This window comes from Macrobrachium rosenbergii, chromosome 6 (assembly GCF_040412425.1).
Source record: "Macrobrachium rosenbergii isolate ZJJX-2024 chromosome 6, ASM4041242v1, whole genome shotgun sequence".
In the NCBI taxonomy this organism is placed as follows: domain Eukaryota; kingdom Metazoa; phylum Arthropoda; class Malacostraca; order Decapoda; family Palaemonidae; genus Macrobrachium; species Macrobrachium rosenbergii.
Genome location: NC_089746.1, coordinates 29,371,512 through 29,397,040, shown reverse-complemented (window position 1 = coordinate 29,397,040; position 25,529 = coordinate 29,371,512). Strand labels below are relative to the sequence as shown.

General features: G+C 40.6%; 1 protein-coding gene across 1 annotated transcript in view; it reads right to left on the bottom strand.

The window, feature by feature from the left end:
• LOC136839403 (uncharacterized) overlaps positions 1–18,509 on the bottom strand; it is a 122,468-nt gene extending 103,959 nt beyond the window's left edge. Inside the window, exons 1-2 of the mRNA XM_067105397.1 lie at positions 18,372–18,509; positions 1,778–1,946 (exon numbers count right to left, since the gene is read on the bottom strand). Of these exons, the coding sequence (XP_066961498.1) occupies positions 1,778–1,946 (169 nt within the window). The 5' untranslated portion in view covers positions 18,372–18,509. The remainder of the gene's footprint in view (positions 1–1,777; positions 1,947–18,371) is intronic.
• Between the last annotated feature and the right edge of the window lie 7,020 nt (positions 18,510–25,529).

The following is a 25,529-nucleotide window of genomic DNA, read 5'->3' as shown; positions in this document are numbered from 1 at the left end:
GGAGGCGAGAGAGCTGGTTAAAGGAGCGGTTTGCATGGCATGAGAACTGGGCACGGGATCAACAGAAATAACAGGTACGTCAATCTCGACATTAGCATTATCAATATCATGATCAACAGGAGATCCCTGACTAGCTAGACTTACTAATCCGTCTGGCTGTCGCTTTTCTCTTTTTATCTCTGGCAAGTTTATTTAAATGAGATCTTAAAGTTTTCCACTTCTTACTGTCCCAGTCTACACATTCATTGCATCATAAGCCTTCTGAACAAATTTGTCCCCTACAATCCATGCAAATAGAATGGGAATCGTACGATCCCTTAGTCAAACGCAGCTGCAACACCTAAGCTAGTTGAACTTGAGTCTGACATTTGGCAAAGAAATCAACTAAAGTCACAATCTGTAAACAAGGTAAAGTCGAATTATAATGAAATTCACAATTAAAGGCAAAAAACAGTCTAACTCTATCCAATAATGCCAAAAGGCTATCAAAGCAAGAATACTTCACCAAATATGATGAGAAATCAATAGGAAAGATGAATTCCAAAATCAGAGCTGCTGCTAAAAGCTGGTGTACAGCCATTAGCCATCAGAAACAAATTGAATAGTTTCGCTAGTTGTTCCTCTCTTACCCCGAAAGTGGGCGGGGTTAGTCACCTAGCCAAACAAAATAGCATGACCAGCCAATTTCAAAATTTTAAGCTGCCAGTTAATAGAAACTGTAGCAATGTAATTACTTGGTAAGTTACTTATATAAAAATAAATGTACAATATTGTGATAGCAGCAAAAAGCCATGAAATACCAATGAGCAACTATACCCAATGGCAGCAAGGAGAATTCTGACGAGCTTAAACATTTGAAAAACACCTGATGGAGAACAGGTGAACTACACAGTCATCCGGGCAGTCATTCGATCTTTGTTCGAATGCCAACTCACCTATCGCTAACTTTAACAGTATGTAAGATTCACCCCAAATAATAACTTTTTAAAGATCCATGGAAAATATGCATACTGTATTTGTTGTTTGTCTTTTATAATATGATAGTAATATGTGAATATTACATACAATAATTTTATATCTCATGTATATGTAACCCCCTTAAAATTAGCTTCAAAATTAGGTCTTCAAAAGTCACACGATGCTCGAGTATATATGGTACTTACATATACTTTATATGTATAATAATCTAAATTTTGTTAAGGAGGCCCACCTCCCACATAGATATATAACTGCTCTATACTGTATTACAATCCTCACTGAGAATTGTTGCTAGAATAAATGACCTTCTCTGTCACACGCCCTGGACAGGAACCTATGTCTCAAATTCCCAAGGCTGGGAAATGTCTCACAGTAAGGGGCACAATACAGTCATTGCAAAATGGAAGATTTTCATGAGACATCAATAACCCATGAGTGAGTCTTGTATGTCCAATCCTCAATCTGCACAACATCGTTTCTTGTCTCATTGGCATATAGGGATACGACCAAGGAGACACTGATGACATGATATTGTGCATTTTTTGATTCGTTACAATGTTTTCTCATGGGGACTGCCAACACTTTTTAATTTTCTGACCTACTAGAGGATATGAATCCCGATATGGCAGTAGGCATCTTCTGGGTTCTGGGAAGGTGACTGCTGACTTTGCAAGTTGGTCAGCTTCCCTGTTCCCAATCACCCCAACATAGGAAAACACCCAGCAAAAATCCACTTCTTTACTTCATCTCTTCACTAAAAGCAACCCCAAACAATTTTAGCACTAAAGATAATACCTACCTACTGCATCCCCTGAATTCAGAGCTAGCTGTTCATCAAATGGATTGGTCATAAGAGGATAGTGACCATCTGGTGCAGGTTCTCCTTCCACCATAGCTTCTTCAACACCTTCCCCCGGCCCTGGACTTGTTAGAAGCCAGTGATGTGTGCGGTCCTCACCTGATGACATCTGTCAAGACGTAATACACAATTTATGTTAATGTCACTAATTCAAATAAAATTGTACTGTCCTCATGCTATGATAGCAGCACAATACAGATACAGTAATGTAGTTGTCACAGAATATGTTTTTCATTAAAAATACAAGTGATATGCTTAAACCTATTTGCAGCACGGGGTAAAAAATTACATTTTTATAATAGTTTTATATATATTTACCAAGTAACTACATAGCTATATGTTTCTAACTATCGCAGCAACTTAAAATTTGAAATGCACAGTAATGCTCTATTGTTTTGGTGTAGGTAACTACACCCTACCCACTTTTGGGATAGAATAGGTACAACACAGCTGAAGAGCTCAATTCATTTGTGCCCTATGTCCATGACAGGGGAGGAGGGAGGACTCTGATCATGTAATTACTAGATAAGTACTATATATAAAACTATTTTATTAACAAAAGTCATTTTTATATAAGTAAAGTAACTACATAGCCGAATCCCACACTGACAGGAGGATGCATGGACATATACTAAAAAATACAATAAAGATGATGAATTTGAAATAGAAAAGTAGCTAGCATTGGTGGAATGCTTGTTGTAAGAGAGAGCTACAGCAGGAAGATACTCCCTCTGGTTGGAGCTCATCTCAACCTGTAGTGATGTTGCAGTAAAGCCGAGAGCCGTCTCTACTTCAGTGGGAAGCCTTGCAGCCAAGGAGTACTCCAAGGGCTGCCAAGGCTTTACAAAATAAAAGCAAGTCCCCTTGCCCTGGGCACAGTACAATGAAATCAACCATCACTCATCCATTAAAAACAATGACTGGTGGGTACTGTTGGGTACACAGTACCCCCAGGCTTCCCAAAAACACAACCACCTTCAACAAGGCGAGGAGATAGAAGAATAGGAGGAATACCCATATCCTTCTTTCCCAAATACTATGCCAGTAAAGGCTAACAGACCAAAAGTACTGCAATTCCTGTCTATTGTCTCCACATCTCATAAATAATAAGAAGCAAACACTGACTTGCGCTTCCAATAGAATCATGGAGAGCGACAAGTTCTGCTTAAACAGCAACAAAGTGGCGACTGCTCTTATTTCATGAGCTTTAACTTTGAAAATAGGAAAAACATCTTCTTGAACTTCCGACTGCAACTCAGATATCACGCTCCTAAAAAAGAAGGCCAAGGCATTCCTGGACAATGGACATGAGGGGTTCTTGACCGAACACCATAAGTTATGCTTCTGACCCTTTTGGTCCTTTCAATATAGTACTTCATTGCTCCTACTGGGCAGAGCTCTCTCTTGGTCTGCTGGACCAAGGATAACCACTAAGTTCTTGATAGTTAACGAACGGGGCCAAGGATCAGACAGGGTTTCGTTCTTTGCCAGGAATCTGAGAGTGAATGAGCAGACTGTACGAGGGTAAGTCAAAAAGTTCCAGAAAAAATTGTTGAATGATGTATTTACACAGGAATGAAACAACCCAAATACTTGGTAAACAATTATCTGTGATGTAGTGATCATATAGACTTGTTACCTCAGTCATCCTCTTGCTACCGTGGTGTTAACATCTGCTTCAGAAAAGTAACTTCTTGAACCAATGGAAAATAAAAATTTTGAGATGAGAGCTAACATCAAGTTCCTGACCAAGCTTGATTGGAAACCAGGAAAATTATTGAAGCTTTGCAACAAGTTTATGGAGATTCTTCTCCATCTAAATCAGTTGTTTATGATTGGATAAAGCGATTTAAGGATGGTTGGGAGGACCTCAAAGACAACCCAAGAGAGGGAAGACCATCGACTGCAAAAATGAAAGAATTGTGGCTTTGGTGCAGAATCTAGTGGATGAAGATCGTCGGATTACTATCGATATGATAGCTAATGAAACTGGGATCTCCCATGGTTCTGCATTTTCAATTTTAAATGAAAATCTTGGTTTGAGTAAACTTTCAGCACGTTGGGTTCCAAAAGCGTTGCTTTTGAAGACCAACTGCATCAAAGAGCTGAACTTTCTCTTGCAGTTTTAACAGAAGATTGAATCAAATGAATCAGAGTTTTTGACCGGATTGTTACTAGAGATGAAACTTGGATTCATCAATATGACCCAGAAAGTAAAATTCAATCAAAGCAATGGTTACCAAGAGGTTCAGCTGCACCAGTGAAGTTCAAAGTGGCGAGATCTGCCCAGAAGGTTATGGCAACAGTGTTTTGGGACTCAAAGGAGTGATTTTGATTGATTTCTTGAAGGACAAAAAAACAATCACCGGGAACTACTACAAAGGTGTTTTGCAAAAACTGAAGACTGCATTGGCTAAAAACGTCGAGGAAAGTTGCACCGCAGAATTTGTTCCATCATGATAACGCTCCAGCACATTCATCAAGGGTTGCAAGAGAAGTCCTACGGAAATTTAGGTGGGAAACTCTTCCACATCCTCCTTATAGTCCTGATCTTGCTCCTTCAGATTTTTTCCTGTTCCCAAAACTCAAGGAACACTTAAGAGGAGTCCGGTTTGAATCTTTGGATGCTGCTAAACATGCAGTTTCAACATGGTTTAATAGAAAGGCCCCAAATTTCTACAAAGAAGGGTTGCAGAGGTGGAAACAGCGCCTTGAAAAGTGTATAGAGTTAGATGGTAGATATGTAGAAAAATGATGTTTGAATTTCCTTAAATAAAGAGTATATTGAATTTTTCCTGGAACTTTTTGACTTACCCTCGTATCTTCCTGCAAAAAGCCAACTGTTCTATCAGAGGCCTGCAATTCACCGATCCGCTTTGCCATAGCCGAGGCAACAAAATGAGGGTTTTTCTGGTCAAATCTAAGAGATGAGGAGTGAAGGGGCTCAAATGGAGGGCCCGAGACCCATTTGAGAACCACGTCAAGGCTCCAGGTGACTGACACTGACTTCTCCTTTCAAAGTGTCCAGAGACTAAATAAGGTCACTTACATCTTGATTTGTGGACAAATCCAATCCTCTATGTCTAAACAGAGTTTAGCATAGCTCTATAACCTCTGATGGTGGAAGTAGCTAAAACTCCAGAAGACGTCAGGAACATAAAAAAATCAGCAATATGGGCTACAGAAGTTTCAATACAAGAGACGTCACGTCTTCGGCACCAGCTGCGAAAGACTGTCCACTTTGCTCGGTGGATGTTAGCAGAAGACAGAAGTCTGTACTTAGTGATTGCTTCTGAAGCTTCTCTTGAAAAGCCCTTCACTCTGACAAGCTCCCTGACAGTCTGGAGCCTGTTCTTGGTGGAACATATCACATTGAGACTGCTTTTGAAGGCTTTGTTTCTCACGCAGAAGTCTGGGGAAGTCAGGAGGCTGAGAAGGCTCAGGAACCACTCCTTCCGCTACAAGGGTCATCGACGTGTTGCTGTGGGATACAAACTTGGTTAGGACTTCTCTCACCATACTGAATGGCTGGTAGGTGTACACATCCAGGTTCGACCAGTCCTGGAACATGGCATCCATTGCCCATGCCAGAGGGACCTGGCTGGGGAACAGTACAGTATAATGGGAGGCGATGGTTCCTTGATGTTGTAAACAGGTCTATTGACTGCCTTCCCCACCATTTCCACAGGTCAGTGCACACCTGCGGATTCAGTGTCCATTCCGTAGGTAGAACCTGTCTGCAACAACTTACCTTGTCCGCAAGAACGTTTAATTTGCCCTGGATACAACAAGTCACAATTCTGGTGCTATTGTTCTGTGCCCAGAGGAGAAGATCCTTGGCCACTTTGTAAAGGGAGAAGGAGTGCTATTGTTCTGTGCCCAGAGGAGAAGATCCTTGGCCACTTTGTAAAGGGAGAAGGAGTGAGTCCCTCCCTCATTCTTGATATAGGCCAATGCAGTCGTGTTGTCCAAATGGACTGGGACTGCCTTGTCGAATGTTGCTGTCGCAAATGCTGAAGGGCCAAATGAATCGCCTTCAGCACCCTTACGTTGATGTGTTGCTTTTTCTTGTCTAGAGACCACGCCCCGGAAACTTCCATGCTGTCTAAAAGAGCCCCCCAACTCAGATCTGACATGTCTGAGTATGTTAGGCTGGGGCTTAGAGGATGCAGTGATTTCCCTATTAGAAATCTTTTCTCTACAAGCTACCACCAAAGGTCTTCCTTGATCTCGGGAGTGATGCAGAAAATGAAGGAGTCTGGAAGAACCTTCCTGTGCCAACTGGCCTTTAGGAAGAATTGCAGGACTCTTGTGCGTAGTCTTCCTAAAGGCACGAACTTCTCGATGGATGAGAGTGCCCAGCAGACTTATCCATTCGTTGGCTCAGCAGGACAGGCGAGGCAGGAAGTTTCTTACTTTCTGGAGGCAGGCTTGGATCCTTTTGTGGGATGAAAAAGCCCGAAAACTGTTAAGCTGTTAAGTTGATGGGTGAGGACACTATAGACTTTGACCACCCAGGATTCTGCATTCCTGGCTTCCCATTTGTCCAAAAAATGGAGAAGCCTGGCTCCTATGGGATCATGGAGGACAGGATCCTCACTTGCGAGAGGCGGTTTAGCGGACGACCTCTTGATTGGTTGGACTGACTGCAGATTTGCGCGCAGGCGGGGCTGAAACTTAGCTCTTCCGCCTCAAAATGGCTACTGTTGCAGCAGAGAGATTGTTCTCGTACTGAACGAGACTGAAGTACCACAACTTGGCTCCTTGAAATGTTTTGTAGATTGCACTACTGTAGATCTTGGGTCAACTTCTTTTGAAAGTTTGATGCAACATGTTCTACCATAGCTCAAGGGAATAATGCAGAATGATCTAAAGGTGCAAACAGGAAAGCCAACCACTGGGAGGGAATGACGTCTTTTGCGGTGAACGTGCACCACAATTCTCTCTTTTTGAGAACTCCCATGTAAAATAAGGCTGCCAGCTCTTGAGAGCCATACCTGATCGCCTTATCTACACATGAGAGAACTTCTAAGCAGTTCAATGAGAAGTTCTCTTGAAGAGAGTTACAGTCCTCAATTTTCTCAGCCAAGGGCCCCATGGTCCAGTCTAAGAAACTGAAGGCCTCGAAGACCTTAAACACATCCCTGACTAGACGATCAAGTTCTGAAGACTTAAACATAATCTTGGCTGAGTTAAACACTGATCTCTGCACTGGAGAAGTCCCCCTGGGAGGAGGTAAAAACTCCCAAGAAAGGAGCTACCCCAGTGGCGTACGATAGGTAGCTCCTTTGCAACGATTGAGAGGGAAGGGGGCTAAACACAGCCTTACCAAGAACCCTCTATTCTGCTAGCCAACTATCAATACTGGATAAAGCCTTCCTATAAGATGAAGAAAGGACCATCTTCGGTAGCCTGGCAGACGCTGCAGGCTGTCTCATCATAAAGGCTGAACCTGGTGACATTGGGGCCGCTGGAGAGAAAAAAGTTGGGTAGCAGAAGAGGGAGTATTTCAGGAGAGCCGCATATGCAGAAGTAGGTTGCTCCTGTTCAATGGCTTTTTCATCAGCTTATTCATCAGACGACATAGAGGAAGGAGCCAAGCCTGGATGATCCTGTGTCGCTGAAGGTTCGTTCTGCAGAAGTCCTCAAATGCTATCCAAACAGCATTGGATAGGTTCCAATGAAGGATCCGTAACAGCTGGGAGTGGTGCTGAATGCTTGGCTACTTGCATGGAGTGGACAAGAGGGCGCACCAACACAGGTGGGTGCGCGGACACGGGAACACTAGTACACAGGTGAACTCAGACAAATGGCGCTTGGACATCGCTGGGTGTTTGGATACTGCACGATCAGACACTAGCCGCTTGGCCACTGGGCGTTCATACACTGGGCGCTCGGACACTGATCGCTTGGCCACTGGGTGTTTGGACAACGTGCGCTCAGAAACTAGATGCTCGGAAACTGGGTGCTCGGCTGCTGGGCGCTCAGACTGCTTCGGTGCCAAATACTGGCAGTCTGTCACTGAAGGTTCATGAGATGCATAATTGGGGCTGTCCCAAAAACTGCAGGCGGGAAGCGGATTGCGCTCGTTCCCTAAGCAGCTTACAGGGAAGCAGGGAAGTGTGCTCAGCAGAAGGAACATGCCTTTTCAACAGCCTGGAAACAGTCAAAAACGCCAACGTCCTCTGTCCGCACTGGAGTCTGAGTCACTGGACTAAAGAGCATGCATCCGCTGTCCTGGGATTTACGAACAAGAGGCTCGACTGAGGGGGCAACTACCTGTGGGCAAACCCCACTGACCTCCCTTGGACCTCCTGTCTGCCTCCTCCCAGGTTTAGGGGAGTTTGACAAGGACCTTTGTCTAGGAGCATCAGTGGGACGAATAGTCACCTACTCCACTGACACTGCCTTTCTCTGCCTGTCTCTATGAAGTTTGTCAAAATGAGAGTCTAAAACTTTCCACTTCCCCTGATCCCAATCTTTACATTCTTCACATTTAGGGTCAAAAGAGCAAATCTGCCCTCTACAATGGCAACACAGTGTGAGTCATATTTAGCAGAAGTTAGTCTGGTATTACAGCCTTTGCTGCAATACCTAACACCAGACAAACTTGAATCATACATAAGTCACAATCGGTCAATTAAATTGTCTAAATCAATAACTAGCTAAGCTAATAATGATTAGCATGCTACCAAATCGAATGAATACTTCACCAAATAAGGCGAAAGCCACAACCATCCGGCGAAATTTCAAACAAGAGCTGCTCAACCAACTGATGATCAGTCACTGACCGGCAGAATGAATTGAGCTCTTCAGCTGCGTTGTACCTATTCTTCCCCGAAAGTGGGCGGGGTCTAGTTACCTACACAAAACAACAGAGGGTTACCACAAATTTCAAATTTTAAGCTCAGGTGATAATTAGAAACTAACAGCATGTATTTACTTGGTAAGTTACTCATGTAAAATTCCAAATTTGGGATACCAAATTTATATATATATATATATATATATATATATATATATATATATATATATATATATATATATATATATATATGTATTGTATTTCATAGATATAACAACCTCGCCTTTTACATGGATATACCTTTGGTAAGAGCTGGTCAGGTTGCTGAATTTGGGAGTGGGGGATCCACCCAGTCACTTGACTACCTGTTACACATTTTTCTATGGCAACAAAAGTATATGCATGGTGCAGTTGCAGGCGGGACTATGAAAAACTTCAGGTTTGTATATCTGAGAGAGAGAGAGAGAGAGAGAGAGAGAGAGAGAGAGAGAGAGAGAGAGAGAGAGAGAGAGAGAGAGAGAGAGAGAGAGAGAGAGAGAGAGAGAGAGAGAGAATGAATCAGTCACCCTTCTTTCATCCATTAAGCCAACCATGAACATTAGGCAAGATGTTTTAGTGTCCAGAGGCACTTAGGTTGCTACATAGGTAGCTAAGCAGCATCACAGGTCCTAGGGAGTATGTCCAAGGGCTTGTGGATAATGTTATTATTGGTGACCTCCCAAAGGCAAAATGAGATGAAGATGTTGCATCCTGTAATGGTAGCACCAGAAACTCTTACTTGATATGCAAGTTCACTATGTTTGTTGCATAAAATGTGCTACGAAGACATATATCCTCTGCACTCTTTTTTACCTAACCTAGCTGTTTTTTATTGCAACGCTAGGCAGACTGCTGTTGCCAACAGTGTATCATTTTCTACCATCAGGTTTATTACTACTCAGTTTGCTAGTTTTATCTTGGCTATAACTAGAATAATGAATCCCATAACCTGTCTCTCTCAGCAAGCTGACTTCCCACTGGGCCCCTCTTGGGTTTAGATTCTGCTGACTTGGTCCATAAGAGTTTTCAGCTGGAGATTTAGAAAGAAAATACATCTCATCTTGGATTACACCAAAAACTCGAGAATGAAAGTGAAAGAGAGATCTCCAACCTTCAGTACTTTGCAACATGTAAGAGGCCGTAAGTTTACCTACTCTCTTCACAAATGCTTGGGCTAGCAGAAGATAGCCTTGAGTATGACCTCCTTGTCTGAAACCTCCATCAGGGTCTCATACAGCAATGGTTAAAACTAAGCACTAAGAGCTTGGAGACCTCAACTAACAAAAGGGGTCCATGCCCTTCAACTTGAACACCTGGGAACATGTAACTCTACCACAGAACCAGAGAGGGGCTATTCTAAGTGAGGATACATTAAGATGATTAAGAAGTCTATGATCTGCTGAAATGTGGCACAACACCAATGACAGCAGATGGCCCATTTTGCCTGATATATATCTGTGTACTTACAGACAGTACCAGACACATATCAAGCAATCTTCCAAGAAAATAAAATTTTTATGATAAAAAGAAGTTTTATACATACTTACCAAGGAACTACATAGATATTAGTTTCACTTAACTCTGGCAGTTCTAAATTTGAAATTCGCAGTAATGCACTATTGTTTTAGTGAAGGTAACTAGACCCCGCCCACTACTGGGGTAGAATAGGTACAACAGTGCTGTAGAGCCCAATTCATTTGTGCCCTATGTCCATGAGATGGGAGGAGGGAGGGCTTTGATCATTTATTTTATCATAAAATTGTCATTTTTATATAAGTAACTTACCAAGTACTGTAACTACATAGCTGAACCCGACATTGACAGGAGGGCGGGAAGCATGGAAATTTTCCATCCAAAAACACTCAATAAAGGAGATGAATTTGAAATAGAAAGATAGCTAGCACTGGTGTAATGCTTGTTGTAACCTTACCTGGTGAGAGAGCTGCAGCAGGAAGATACTGCCTCTGGTTAGCGTTCATCTCAACCTGTAGTGACACAGCAGTAAAGCCGAGAGTCATCTCTACTTCAGTGGGAGAAACTTGCAGTTGAGGAGTACTCTGAAGACTGACAAGGCCTTACAAAATAAATGCCCTTGCCCTGGGCACAGTACAATCAATACAACCAGAAATTCGTTACCACACAATATTAACCCTTAAACGTCGAGCCTCTATTTACAAAAGTGCCTGCCGTATGCCGGTGGGATTCGGGAGTTACCGCCGAAGCGGGAAAAAGTTTTTTCAAAAAATCACAGCACACTTAGTTTTTAAGATCAAGAGTTCATTTTTGGCTCCTTTTTTCTCATTGCCTGAAGTTTACTATGCAACCATCAGAAATGAAAAAAAAATATATATATAAATATTGGAATATATGAGTGCAAAAAAATTTCATATACTATTGTATACAAATAGCACTGTGAGCAAAACGGTTAAAGCTAATGAGTTATTTTTTTTTTCGTTGTATTGTACACTAAATTGTGATGATTTTGATATATAACAAATTGTAAAATGATCAAAGCAACACAGAGAAAATATTATCACAAAATGATGCATGAATTCGTAAAGCGCGGACGTTAAAAAAGTTTTTTCAAAAATTCACCATAAATCGAAATATTGTGCTAAGAGATTTTCCGTCTGTTGCAAAATGAAGGTAATTGAATGAATATTACTAGACTGTAAGTGTTTTAGCTTACAATTGCAGTTTTTGACCATTTCGGAGTTAAAGTTGACCGAAGGTCGAATTTTTTCTATTTATCGTGATTTATATAAAAATATTTCAAAACTGATAAAAGCTACAACCATGCGTTATTTTTTTCATATTTTACATGAAATTGCGCACATTTTCATGTATAACACTTTATGTAACGCCTAATAGAAAACGGTGCGAAAATTACGACAAGGTGACTAAAAGAAATTCTGAGATTTTTGGCAGGGTTACTGCGCGCGGAGGTAAGGAAAAAGTTTTTTTTAAAAATTCACCATAAATCGAAATATTGTGCAAGAGACTTCCCGTTTCTTGCAAAATGAAGGTAGAGGATTGAATGTTACTAGAATGTAAGAGTTTTAGCTTAAAATTGCATTTATTGACCATTTCGGTCGAGTCAAAGTTGACCGAAGGTCGAATTTTTTCTATTTATCGTTATTTATATGAAAATATGTCAAAATTGATAAAAGCTACAACCATGAGTTATTTTTTGTTATATTTGACATGAACTTGCGCACATTTTCATATATAAAACTTTATGTAAAGGCAATAGAAAACTATGCAAAAATTAAGACAAAGTGACTAAAGAATTTCTGAGATTTTCATCAGAGTTAGCTGATGCTTTCTTTTGGGATAAGAAATTCGCGCATGGGCAGCTTGTAAACAAAACAACAGCGTGATCCGTGAACTCCCAGCATCTCTCAAGGCGCGATTTAAAATTTTTCGCAAACGAGGCCTATAAGTATTTTTCCGCGGATATTTTAAAAACTTTTTTTAGTCGACGTATTTTACGTCCACTTGGCACCTGACAGACAATTTTTGTCGACGTAAAATATGTCCAGTCGGCGTTTAAGGGTTAATACCATCACCAAACCATTAAAAACCAACGACTGGTGGGTACTCCTGGTACAGAGCACCACCAGGCATCCCAAAATTCAGCATCCTTTAACAAGACGAGGAGATAGAGGATTAGAAGGTATATCCCCCCTATCCTACTTCCCCCAATACAATGCCAGCCACAGCCAATGGGCCTAACATAAAGCAATATTACAGACTGTCTTCACATCGCGCAAATAATGGGAAGCGAACACTGATTTTGACTTCCAGTAAGTTGATTGGAGAATTGTGGGGAGCGTCAAGTTCTTCTTAAAAGCCAACGAAGTGGTGACTGCTCTAATCTCATGAGCTTTTACTTTAAAAACAGAAAGATCGTCTTCTTGAATCTTCAAGTGTGACTCGGAAATAACACTTTTAACAAAAGAAGGCCAAGGTATTCTTAGATAACAGTTATGAGGGGTTTTTCACCGAACACCATAGATTTTGAGAGGAACCTCTAATCCCTTTGGTCCTATCCAAGTAGTACTTAAGAGCTCTAACTGGGCAAAGAGTTTTCTCCTAGTCTGCTGGCCCAAGGATATCTAACAAGCTCTCGATCATAAACGAACAAGGCCGAGGGTTGGACACGGTTTCGTTCTTTGCCAAGCATCCAAGTGTGAATGAGCAGACTGAATCTCCTTGCGAAAAACCCACTTGTTTACTGAAGGCGTGTAATTCGCTGATCCTCCTCGCTGTAGCTAAAGCAATTAAAAAGGAGTCTTTCTGGTTAAATTTCTCAGCGATAAAGCATGAAGGGGCTCAAACGTAGGGCCAGAGAGCCATTTGAGGATGACATCTAGATTCCAGGCAACTGATGTAGACTTCTCTTAATTGGAAGTATCTAGGGACTTAATTAGATCGCTTATGTCTTGATTAGCAGACAAATCGAGACCTCTATGTCTAAACACAGAGTTTAGCATAGATCTATAACTTCCTATTGTGGGGGTGGCCATGTCTCGAGAGGACCTCAAAAATATTAAAATATCAGCGATCTCTGCTACAGAGGTTTTAGAAGATACGCCGTGTCTTTGGCACCGGTCACGAAAGTTGTCCATTTCGCCTGGTAGACATTTGCAGAAGACTGATGTCTGCACATGATGATTGCTTCTGCAGCTTTTCTTGAAAAACCCTTTGCTCTGACAAGCTTCCTGACAGTCTGAAGCCTGTCAGCGCGAGAGCAGATAAGCCTAGATGGAAGTGATGGGTTCATGTAAGGCTGCTTTAGAAGACTTATCTTCTGAGGTAGAACTCTGGGGAAGTCTATTAAGAGACTGAGAAGGTTCAGGAACCACTCCTTCTGTGACCAAAACAGAGCTACAAGCGTCATGGATACGTTGGTGTGGGTCATGAACTTGTTTAGGACTTCCCTCACCATGCTGAACGGTGGGAAGGCGTAGCCATCAAAGTCCGACCAGTCCTGGAGCATGGCATCCATCGCCCATGCCCGAGGGTCCAGGGTTGGAGAACAGTAAGGTGCCTCGACGTCGCAAACAGGTCTACCAACGGTTTTCCCGTTTCCACAGGTCGGTGTACACCTGTGGATTCAGTGTACATTCCGTCGGAAGGACATCTTTGCAACAACTTGACTCGTCCACCAGAACGTTTAACTTTCCCTGGATGAAGCTAGTTATTATCCTGGTACAGTTGATCTTTGCCCAAAGAAGAAAATCCTTGACTGCTTCATAAAGGGAGAAGGAACGAGTCCCTCCCTGTTTTTTTGATGTAGGCTAATACCGTCGTGTTGTCCGAGTGGACTGTGACTGTCTTGCCGCAAGTCTCTGTCACAAAATGCTGAAGGGCAAAGTGAATCGCCTTCAATTTCCTTACAATTATATGTAATTTCTTCTCTTCTGACAACCACTTCCTGGATATTTCCATGTCGTTCAAAAGCAACCCCCAACTCAAATCCGACGCATCTGAGTACGGTTGGGTTGGGGTTCAGCAGGTGCAATGACTTTCCTACTAAGAATCTCTCCTCTGCAAGCCATCACCAAAGATCCTTCTTGATCTCGGAAGTGTTGCGGAACTTGAAGGATTTTGGGAGAGTTTTCCTCTGCCAACTGGCCTTTAGGAAGAATTGTATGACTCTTGTGTGTAACCTTCCTATAATTATTATTATTACAGTATTAAAACAGTTTAACCAGACCACTGAGCTGATTAACAGCTCTCATAGGGCTGGCTCGAAGGATTAAAATGAAATGGAGTCCTAGGTCTAAGCCATAGACTACGCACTGGGACTAAATGATGAATGAATAATGAAACTTTAAAAATTATGCAAAGGCACGAACTTCTCGATGGACGAGAGTGCCTAGCAGACTCATCCACTCATTGGCTGTGCACGATGGGCAAGATATGAAGTTTCCTACTTTCTTCAGGCAGACTTGAATCCTTGTGTGGGACAGAAAGGCCAGAAAAGTCAAGAGCATCAATCCTCATCCCCAAATAGAGAATCAACTGTGTCAGAGTGAATTGGGATTTCTGAACATTGATTAAAAGACCCAACACTTGGGGCAATAGTAGTCTTTTGAAGGTCCTTCGTACATCTTTTCTTCGATGGGTAGTGTAGTAGACAGTTGTGCAGATATAAAATGACGTTGATCCCCATGAGATGGAGCCATCTCACTACAGGGGCGAGAACACAGATGAATACTTGAGGAGCTGTAGAGAGGCCGAAACAGAGAGCCCTGAACTTAAGGACCCTGCCCTGGAATATGAACTGCAGATACTTCCTTGAGTACGGATGTACTAGGACATGGAAGTGGGCATCCTGCATGCTGATTGTTACCATCCAGTCTCCCTCATGAATGTCTGATAGGACTGAACGGTTCTTTTCCATTTTAAACTTTATAGTCTGCACAAAAACATTCAACGCGCTGACATCTAGGACTGGTCTCCAACCTCCCAAATCCTTGGGGACGACGAACAGATGGTTGTAAAACCTCTGTGCTTATGTCTTTGATTAACTCCACAACTTTTTCCTGAGTTAAGCTGATGGGCGAGGATGTCAAAGGAGGTTTTTCCCTGAGCGGGATGGAATAACCCTCTTGTAGGGCTTCTACTACCCAGAGTTCTGTGTTCCTGGCTTCCTATTTGTCCCAAAACTGGAGAAGCCTGGCTCCTACGGGGACACGGAGGACTGGAACCTCACTGGCTGGACTGATCGCAGATTTGAGCGCAGGCAGGGCTGAAATTTTGTTTTTCTGCCTCGAAAAGGCTGCTGTTGCAACAGGGAGACAGTTCTCATGCTGAATGAGACCGAAGTGCCAAAGGTTGGTTCCTTGACACGCCTTGTCAACTACAACAAAAGGTCCTGTGTCGACTTCTTCTGTAAGTCCGACGTGATCTGTTCTATTGTAGCTCTTGGGAATAAAGCTGATCGATCTAAAGGCGCAAACAGAGAGCCGATCTTTGAGAAGGAATAACACCTTTGTAGGTAAAGGTAAACCATACTTCCCTTTTCTTAAGAACCCCCTAGGAGAATAAGGTAGCCAGCTCCTGGGAGCCATCCCTAATGGCCTTATCCGCACACGAAAGTACTCCCAGCCAGTCTGCAGTGAAGTCCTCTTGAAGTGTACTACAGCCTCCTTTTTTCTTGGCCAACGCCCTGAATGTCCAGTCTAGGAAGCTGGATGCTTCGAAGACTTTAAAAATGTCTTTCACAAAACGATCTAATTCCGAAGACGTGAACATAATCTTAGCGGAGTTAAGAGCCAACTTCCGCGTCGAGTCCACGAGGCTGGAGAAGTCACCTTGGGAGGAAGCAGAAACTCCCAGCAAAGGCACTTCCCCAGTGGAGCAGGACGAGTACCTCCTTGGCGACAGATGGGAGGGAGGTGCACTGAAAACTGCTTTACCCAGTTCCCTCTTTCCTGCTAACCAACTGTCAATGCCTGCTAATGCCTTCCTAGAGGATGAGGAGAGGACCATCTTCAGTAGTCTGGAGGCCTCTACTGGCTGTCTCATCATGAAGGCCGAACCATGTGATGACAGGGCCCCTGGAGAGAAGAAAGTTGGACAGCAGAAGTAACCCTCTCAGAACAAGCTAGAAGAGGTGCAGGGAGAGAGGAAGGGTAGTCTGGGAGGAAGTGCTGAAAGGCCTCAGCAGTGTCAAGGTAGAGTAACTGCCCTGAAAAACTCCAGCAAACAAGTTTTGGCCCTCCACTGCTTGAAGAACTTCTTCCAATGGAGACAAGCACACTCCTTGTACGGCATTCGGACTGCAGGACCTATCCCTGCAGAACAACAAAGCTGGTTCTACTAACACATCAGAGGGCATAATGTGGCCACATACCTCTTACACCCTTGACCCCTTCACTGTTCACCTATTTTTCTTCACTGAAAACAAATACTATACATACAAAAAGGAAATACTGTAGCTTCAAATCCAAGTCAGGCAGAGTGCAAACATACTGTAAATGTCCAAACCCAACAGCCAAATCAAAAGTGTTAGGCTGTGGTAGCTGAAAATGGCATTTACCCCCACTCAACCACTTACCACCAATTAACCACCTATTACCAAGCTCCAAAAACTGTTTTCAGCTTGCACTGAGGAATAAGCTATCCTACATAAAAGTCTCTTGTTCATTTTTCTGCAGGAACTAACACCAGTTTCCACTAGGAGCCCCGATATTGCTAAGGTACTGAGAGGGATGTGTTACAGGTTAACATGATCATACAAAAACAAAAGCCAAATTATTCAAAATTACATAAAAAGATTACTGGAAAAATAAATATCCATGCTGAACTTGATTATGGGTGACTTTTAAATCTTCCCAATCTCTCAACCAGATACAAATTCAAAAATTCTTAGGCTGAAGTGGCCAGATGTTTTCTGATTCCTCCCAGTTTTCATTGGTTCCTTCAATTTGACAATGGAGATTTTAATCCATATATTTTACATGACACATGATGTAACATGCCTAACACTGAAAGGTCTAAATGCTTTTCCTTCAGAAACCAAACCTTGACTGAGAGTTAACTAGTGGCACTGGGAACGGGACCAGAGGATAGGCATGCCTTCTAGGATAGCATTGACAATGTAATATGCAATGCTAAAGGGAAGACAGGGGGTCCCCCTCCAGCAGTCAGAACAAGGTCTGTAAGGTTCGAGTACTGTACTAAGAATTCTTGCATTTTACTTTTATGATTTATGGTGCTCTCGGTCAGGTATGAATAGGGGCAGGGGGCCCAACTGGGGGCTAAGCCCCACCCCATCCAAGTGAGGACCTGTCACCCCACTTAGATTAGGTAGAGGGAGCTTGGATTATGATGCATCCCTAGGCTATAACTAACCTCGCTAGCCTACATTTTCATGTTTTCATTCATCTTTTAATGACAATTACTGTTGATACAGACGACTATGTAAATTTTTAAATCGTCAAGTTGACTAAGGTCTTGCATTTTATACACCTCTGACTGATGAACTGCAATCATTTTAGTTTTTTCCAACCCAAGAACCCAGATGGAGCAGTTTTCCACTAGGTTTCCAAAAATTGGGGAAATGGGGGCGAGCAAGACCAAAAGACCGAGAGGTTTAAACCAAGAATAATAATCTGAAATAGATGAAACATAAAAAAACTAGTCGGAAAAATACATGTTTCAATAGATATTGGCTAGGAATTAAAGTATCACAGTAGGCTAGGCCTATTATAGCCTTGGCCATTGCATTTCTGGCACCTATAGCGTAATCATGCCTGTAAGTCTTGTATCCCTTACTCTAGCCTACGTTAGTTTCACAATAGAAAATCGTCCTACCAACCTCAGATGCCTAGCAAAGATAGTTCAACCCTGCGGGCTGGGAAGAAATTACAGTCAAGATAACCAAACCTTGCCTAACCTTATGAGTAAATAAGAAAAAAAAAGTTATTTTATGAGCTAAAAGAGTTTAGCTTCACGTATTCGTTAGGAGTTCGTTCTTCGAAGGGCTAGATAATTCTGTAATGGAAATGCCGACAACCCCACGAATTTTGTACATGACGAAAGACGGAATGTTTTGGAAAATAGAGGTCAGTTATCAAAACAAAGACTGGGAACCTCTTACTTCCGCGACTGTTTTAAGGGTATATTGTCCCTTTTGAGATTTAAATGGCTTATGAATACTAGACATGGCCTTACCTTGCATCACGGAGGTTGTATCTACTTTTAAATGGAAGGCAAAGGGGTTAAATTATCAGCGATATTAACAATATTCAGGACAACCACCGAATATCTACTAGTATCTACTAGCAAGCTGAACCACGCATGCGCACTGGAACCGCAATTTACTTTAAACTTTTTTCCCTTGTTTTAAATGAAACACTAAATAGTTTTAGATATTAGCGTTGGCTTGCAATAATAACATTTATACTAATATTTAAATTCTTTACTGGAATGCCCATCTCCATTACAGGTTGAAAGTGAAACATTTGGCAGCCAAATTCAAGTCAAGCGATTGTCAAGTGATAGAATCCTTATCAGTAGGGTGCGAATAATATTAAATCTCACTATCATCATCTAAAATTTAGAACAAATAGGCTACTTGTCTCATAAGTTCTTTAAAAAGTATATTTCCAACAACGTTTATGACGTCCAGCTGAGTTCCACTGTTGCCAATGTACATTGTGATGAGGACCCAAAGCGATGACAAGCTGTTTCTTAGGAATTTAGATAATAAGTTTTCAATTATGTTAAAAAATAATAAAACTGAGTATCCCATAAGAGTGACACATTCTGAGAAAAACGAATCATCTTTGCATCGGCGAGAAACTTTTTTGAACAAATTGCAAGGCAGCACAAATCAAAAATTATTATCTTTTATGTATATCTTACATATGCTACTTTACATATATACAGTATGTATATATATATATATATATATATATATATATATATATATATATATATATATATATATATAGATGTGTGTATGTTAGAAATGTGGATATAAGATCAATTAAATCAACCATTTTAGATATTTTCTTAAAATAAACCCTGAACACAATTGATCTTTTAAAGGAAAATCGCTGACGTTCAACATTTATAATTTTAGGTGAATGTGAACAAGGTAAACAAAGGTCCAGTTTTTCTCTGTAGCAACTCCCACAAGGGGGTTTAAGAGAAAGTGAAGTGACGACTCGTTACCCAACGCGTAGCAGTCATAATTACGAGTAGAGACCATAAACTTTCGAAACACTAAGGGTCCCTAGATTTTGTGATTTCTCTTGATCATCGCTAGCGAACATTCAGTTCATAACGTTCCACCTGTGTATTTGAGCATATAATTATGTGCAGGTGTGTGAACTGATCCCACATACATCTTATGAATGAAATACACAATCTCAAAGTAAGCATCCGGTTATCTACAACACATATTTTTCATAAAGAAACATGATCACACTTGTGCAATCCACATCTAAGCAACATACTCTATAGGTGACAAGATGTTACGAAAATGTCATTTCGTACATACCTTTCCGAATCCATTTTGCAATAACCACGTCATAGTGACTCCGTTATTCTAAAAACGAGACAATGGCTGGCAGAAAGAAAGATAGATATTGTAGTTAGATGGATAGATAGACAAAACTTTTGTGAGTATTGATGTCAGAGAATGAAACATTTCGTTCCATTATTCTCAACGTAAGAGCAGGCGAAGAGAATGCGGAAGAAATCTTATGTATGAACTACGTGACAAACCAGAACCAAAATAATTTAGTAGAAGGCTTGCGGAAAGGGAAATTCAAACAAAGCAATCATACACAATAGGTGTTATAACTGTTCATATGTTCAAATCAACGACAATTATATTTCAGCACAGTTGGAAAATATCCCCCCGCCCTCTCTCTCTCTCTCTCTCTCTCTCTCTCTCTCTCTCTCTCTCTCTCTCTCTCTCTCTCTCATATATATATATATATATATATATATATATATATATATATATATATATATATATATATATATATATATATATATATATACCAATATATATATACAGTATATATGTATACCATATATATATATATATATATATGTGTGTGTGTGTGTGTGTGCATATGCACATATATTTATAGAGAAAAATATTCTGACTATTGCAGGCACAATCAAATTCTCTCTCTCTCTCTCTCTCTCTCTCTCTCTCTCTCTCTCTCTCTCTCTCTCTCTCTCTCTCTCTCTCTCTCTCTACCACCACAGTGCATGTCCAAGCACATGTATTATATATATATATATATATATATATATATATATATATATATATATATATATATATATATATATATATATATATGTATATATATATATATACATATACTGTATATGTGTGTGAGCATTTGTGTGTGCATGTATTCAACAAAGACAAACACACTTCATATTACGTTTCATAATTATATGAAAATTCAAGAGTAATAAAAGCTGCTACAAGACTTTGAAAGAAGTTCTTAGGAGGATGTTATCAGCGTGCACGAACGGCCGCCATCATATATCTGTTAGCAAAAGACAGTTCACCGCACCGGTGGGATCCAAACACAATGTAGGAAAAAAAACGTCACTGCGGACGATGTGTCATCGAGTTCAGATTCCTGCATCCCTGATAATGAAGTTCTGTTGCCGGGACAAGATTGCGACGCTCCGCAACGGAAACTAGCCCTTTCTCCAATGTTGTTTTATTAACTCGATGAAGAATGATGATCATCAAAAAAGAGAACATTGAAGATGGTTCAAACGCGGAAGCTTGTGAATTAGCAAGGCCCGCGATGAAGAAGGTTCCATTAGTTTGGATGTTCTATTGCCTTTCAGTTCCCTTTGATAATTTCTGGACCGATATAATAATCAGATGGATAGAAAAATGAATGAAACCTAACGAGAAGTCTCCAGGAACACTGAAATGGATGGAAAACTTTTCGAACGCTAACATGATGAAAAAGCTTAACGTCAGCAAAGGGACAATTAGAGTATGATAATCCAATGTTATAGTAGGCTACTAATATGGTTCCGTTTTCGATGTAATTTCTCATCTTGTCCGTTTCAGCACATATTTTTCTGAAAGCGAAAGTGAAATATGCACACACGTACGCAAACAGTGTTGCATATTTATAACAATATATGCACACAAAGTAACAAACATAACAGTCTGATTGTGTGTATAAATTGTACTTAAATTGTAACGCCGTCTAAAAAGATGCAGATGAATAATCTTCTTAAATTAAATAATCATAAAAAGTTACACAAATATTATATTTCCTCCTCTTTCTATGGCGTGTAGAATTTTATTTGTTGCTTCACCAACAGTTTACCCCTTGAAATTACAGTTTTAATCAATAAGTTAAAGTTACTAATCATTACGCTATACTGATCATAGAACATTAGAAATACCAAAAATAATAAATTATCCAGTTAATGTAGCTAATGCTTGAGGAGGAAAACCCTGATTCCACCAACTCCACGCCCTCAACAATTTTTCCTGTGCAAGGGGAATCAAAATAGGTAAGTAATGCACAACAGCTCGTCTTCACCTTTATACTCGAGTGTTCATGTATAATGTTATTTATTTTTCGATGGGTTACGACAATTTAGTGATTTAACCAAGATTTAATCAGCCTGAGCCTGAGTGGTGCCTGTACTGAAGAGAACATTTCAGTGCAGCCATTATTTTCTACCAGGTCATAAGCATTGTTGCATCCGAGTCAACAGCTGATAATGACCATAATTCTTTCTGCTTAGGCTATTAGGCCAGTCTTTGTTTTTTTTTATGGAAATCTAAACTACTGAAGCATCCGTTTTGTAATTCACTGAAGGTGGAATTGAATAAAGGTAATTTTTCAAGGTCAAGACTTGCTGTAAAGGGGAACCAGGTATGTACTGTACATTTAGGAAACGTAGACATGAGGAGAACAATGGCTGTTTCTGTCGAGTACTGCTGCATGTACGCAGACTGTTCGTCCGGTAAAACTCTGGCTTTAGATGCTTCAGGAATTTATCTAATATCGCATTCTCAAAAATCTTGGCTGAAAAAAGCACAATTTGATAATGGCCTGTATGAGCTCAAAATCTGACTATCAAGTGTTCTCCTTACTATATAATTGTCAACTTCTCACTTTCAGGGAATGTTTTCATTCTATCTCTAAAATTCCCAATGTCCACAATTATACTAAAAAACATGGAAAAATTCCCCTCCCCTCCCCATAATACCCGCCACCGGTACTCCATCATCATCAGAATGTTAATTTCACCTTCTGTATGAAAGATTTAGTTTTGTCAACATCGATTTCACGAGAATAACAACTAATTCACTGGAACCTAAAGACCGAGCGAAATATTGTGATTATTACTCCATATGAAACTAGTCACTATTGTCATAATTTTGTTCTCGAAGAATTCAAAAGCTTTCAGTGGAGAGCTCCTCGTCAGGGAAGACCTACGGTAGTTTCTTTTCCTTTTTACTGCTTGTTAAATTGTCTGAAACTCAGTAAAATCTACTCACTGAACCTACTTCATTAACTTTAATAATTTTACTCACGATGTTAATGTTTTATAAGCGTCTTTTCCGTATTTCTTGACTCTTGACAACTCTTCTCGCCACTTTAATCTACGATCTACATCATATCCTTTCCTTTAGTTGTTTCTCTCCTTTAGAGGTTACATTCGCGCTAAACCTGGGTGCATAGTCTCTGACTGTATTCTCATTGTCAACACTGGACACGTCAGTATTTTCTTGTATAGTCGTACATAATGAGTCAGACAGTCTTGATTTTCTAGCACTTCGCAATTAGTCTGCGTATTTCCCCCTAGAAATTTTCGGAACAGTCAAATAACACACCAGGATACAAATTACTACTACTTCTGAACACTACGTTACTCTTCTGCTTTATCAATGTCAAAACAGGAATCCTACACCAGCAAGGTCATGAAGGAAATGCCGTATTTATCGTTAACACTCCCCACTTGAACAAGATTATGATCCATATTGCGGAAAACGAAAACTATAACATGTCCGGTATTCGATGTAACTTTACCTACGTTGTTAGGTAAGTGTACCTTTTCCAACATTTCTTTAAACTCACTGACAACATGACTATTTGCGTCCTCAAACCAATGTTAAAATCCCACAGATTAAGACAAAACATTTTCGCTCACTGTTTCGACACCCTCTGTCTATACACCTTGTCCATCCTATTTTTGAAGACTAAGTTACAAACAAAGGCTCCGACTCTTATTCCCTCTAAGGACATGTAGACGTATGTATTCTTGGTGTCAAAGGATTTTTGCTTCATTGTATTTACCCAACCAGGTCTCTGCCAGAGATAAAACATCAAACTTTTTTATTGACAAGGTCTCGAATTTCTGATGTCTTACTTCCCGCAAACTGAATATCTATAAAACTACCTTTTATTTGCAACCGATCGGGATTAGTTGTTTTTAATCCTCTCAGTCTCTTTAGTGTTTTGCATTTCTTATTATTATCCGCATGATTCACTTTAGTCTTGTAAAATCTCATGCAATTTATCTCTTTAGAAGTGTTCTGTAGGACCCTATCTCTGAATACGGAAACAGACAGTTACATGATACCTGCCTCTTACGAAATATGCATCCAACTCTAGTTTTATATCATAATAATTTATGAGGTCTCTTACATCTGAATCACATTTCAATACGTAATACCTAATGTTCCCAACTGGTGACTCACCAAAAATATTGGAAGTTTTCAGTTTCACCTTTAGCTTCAAATATATATGCTTATTATTAAATTCTGCTCCCTATCAGCAGGCTTCGCTTTAGAGATTCTTCTTGGCCCCATCAACATACGAAAAACTCGATGTGTCAGCATAGTACAAATCGCTCACCTTGTCTCTCTCTTTATTAAGCTTTGCGCCCTAAGGTCTGCACGTGCCTTTACCATCCATCCCGGGACCATCCTCGGTCACCAGTGAGGAATGTTGCTGGCTTAAAAAAAAAAGTACCTGTGTCCAAGCTTATTGGGGTACGTAACTCCCTTAAATAGATAGAATATATGATTTAGACCAGAGGCCAAGCGCTGGGACCTATGAGGTCATTCAGCACTGAAAGGAAAACTGACAGTAAAAAGGTGTGAAAGGTGTAACAGGAGGAAAACCTCGCAGTTGCACTATGAATCAATTGTCAGGAGAGGGTGGAAAGGAAGATGGAAGAAAGAGAATATGAAAGGAATTATAGTAAAAGGACTGACAGGGGTTGCAGCTAGGGGCCGATGAGATGCTGCAAAGATCCTTAAGTAACGCCTACAGTGCACTGACAGCACTAACTCCCTACGGAGGCTCAGAGGGTTTGTTTCTGCTTATTCTTGTATAAACATATTCTTACATACAAAAACACACTATATATATATATAATATATATATATATATATATATATATATATATATATCTATATATATATATATATATATATATATATATATATATATATATATATATATATATATATATATATATATATATGAATATCTTTTCCTGTAATACTACAGTGTAATATGAATATAAGAAGGCCCATAAAAACACTATTTAAACGTTGAAACCATATATTTCGGGCACTAGCTTCTGTGCCTGTTCACTGGTAGAATATGGACAGGTGGGAAAGTTACAATGGTATATATACAAAAACATAAAGGTGTGGCCCTGGGCCTCCGATGCTATGGAGTGGCGTTTCTTAAGGAGGAGAATGGCCAAATTCCCTAGTGGTTTTGGCCTCATTAGCTCCGTTTGGCGATGGATCTGGCGGTCGCGTTTCTGGGTCATCTTCTTCATGGGGTTTGAGGATTAAGGTGTCGATGTCATCCGATTTCCAATGTCCTCCTGACAGGTTCATATTGTTGGTTTGATTGATGATAGCAGATTCCAGCATCCTTCTTTTGTACGGACAGCTACTTATGAAAACCAACTCCGCCCCACTCAGTTAATGGCATGCCTGTATTTCTGATATGTGGAAAATTCCCGAACTCTCCGAGCGTAACGTGCTGATCTTTTGTGCTCTGTTATTCTTTGCGGAAGCGATCTACCTGTCTCGCCTCGTAGAATAACAGAGCACAAAGATCAGTACGCTGCGGGAGTTCGGGAATTTCCATATCATATCGAAAGGGCATCTATTAACTGGTGAAGCGAGTTTTCATAAAGTAACTTGTCCGCATAAGAGATGCTGGAATCTGCATCATATCACACCAACAATATGAACCTGTCGAGGACATTGAAATCGGATGACATCGACAATCTAATCCTCAAACCCCTCATGAAGAAGACCCAGAGCGATGCCAGATCCACGCTAAA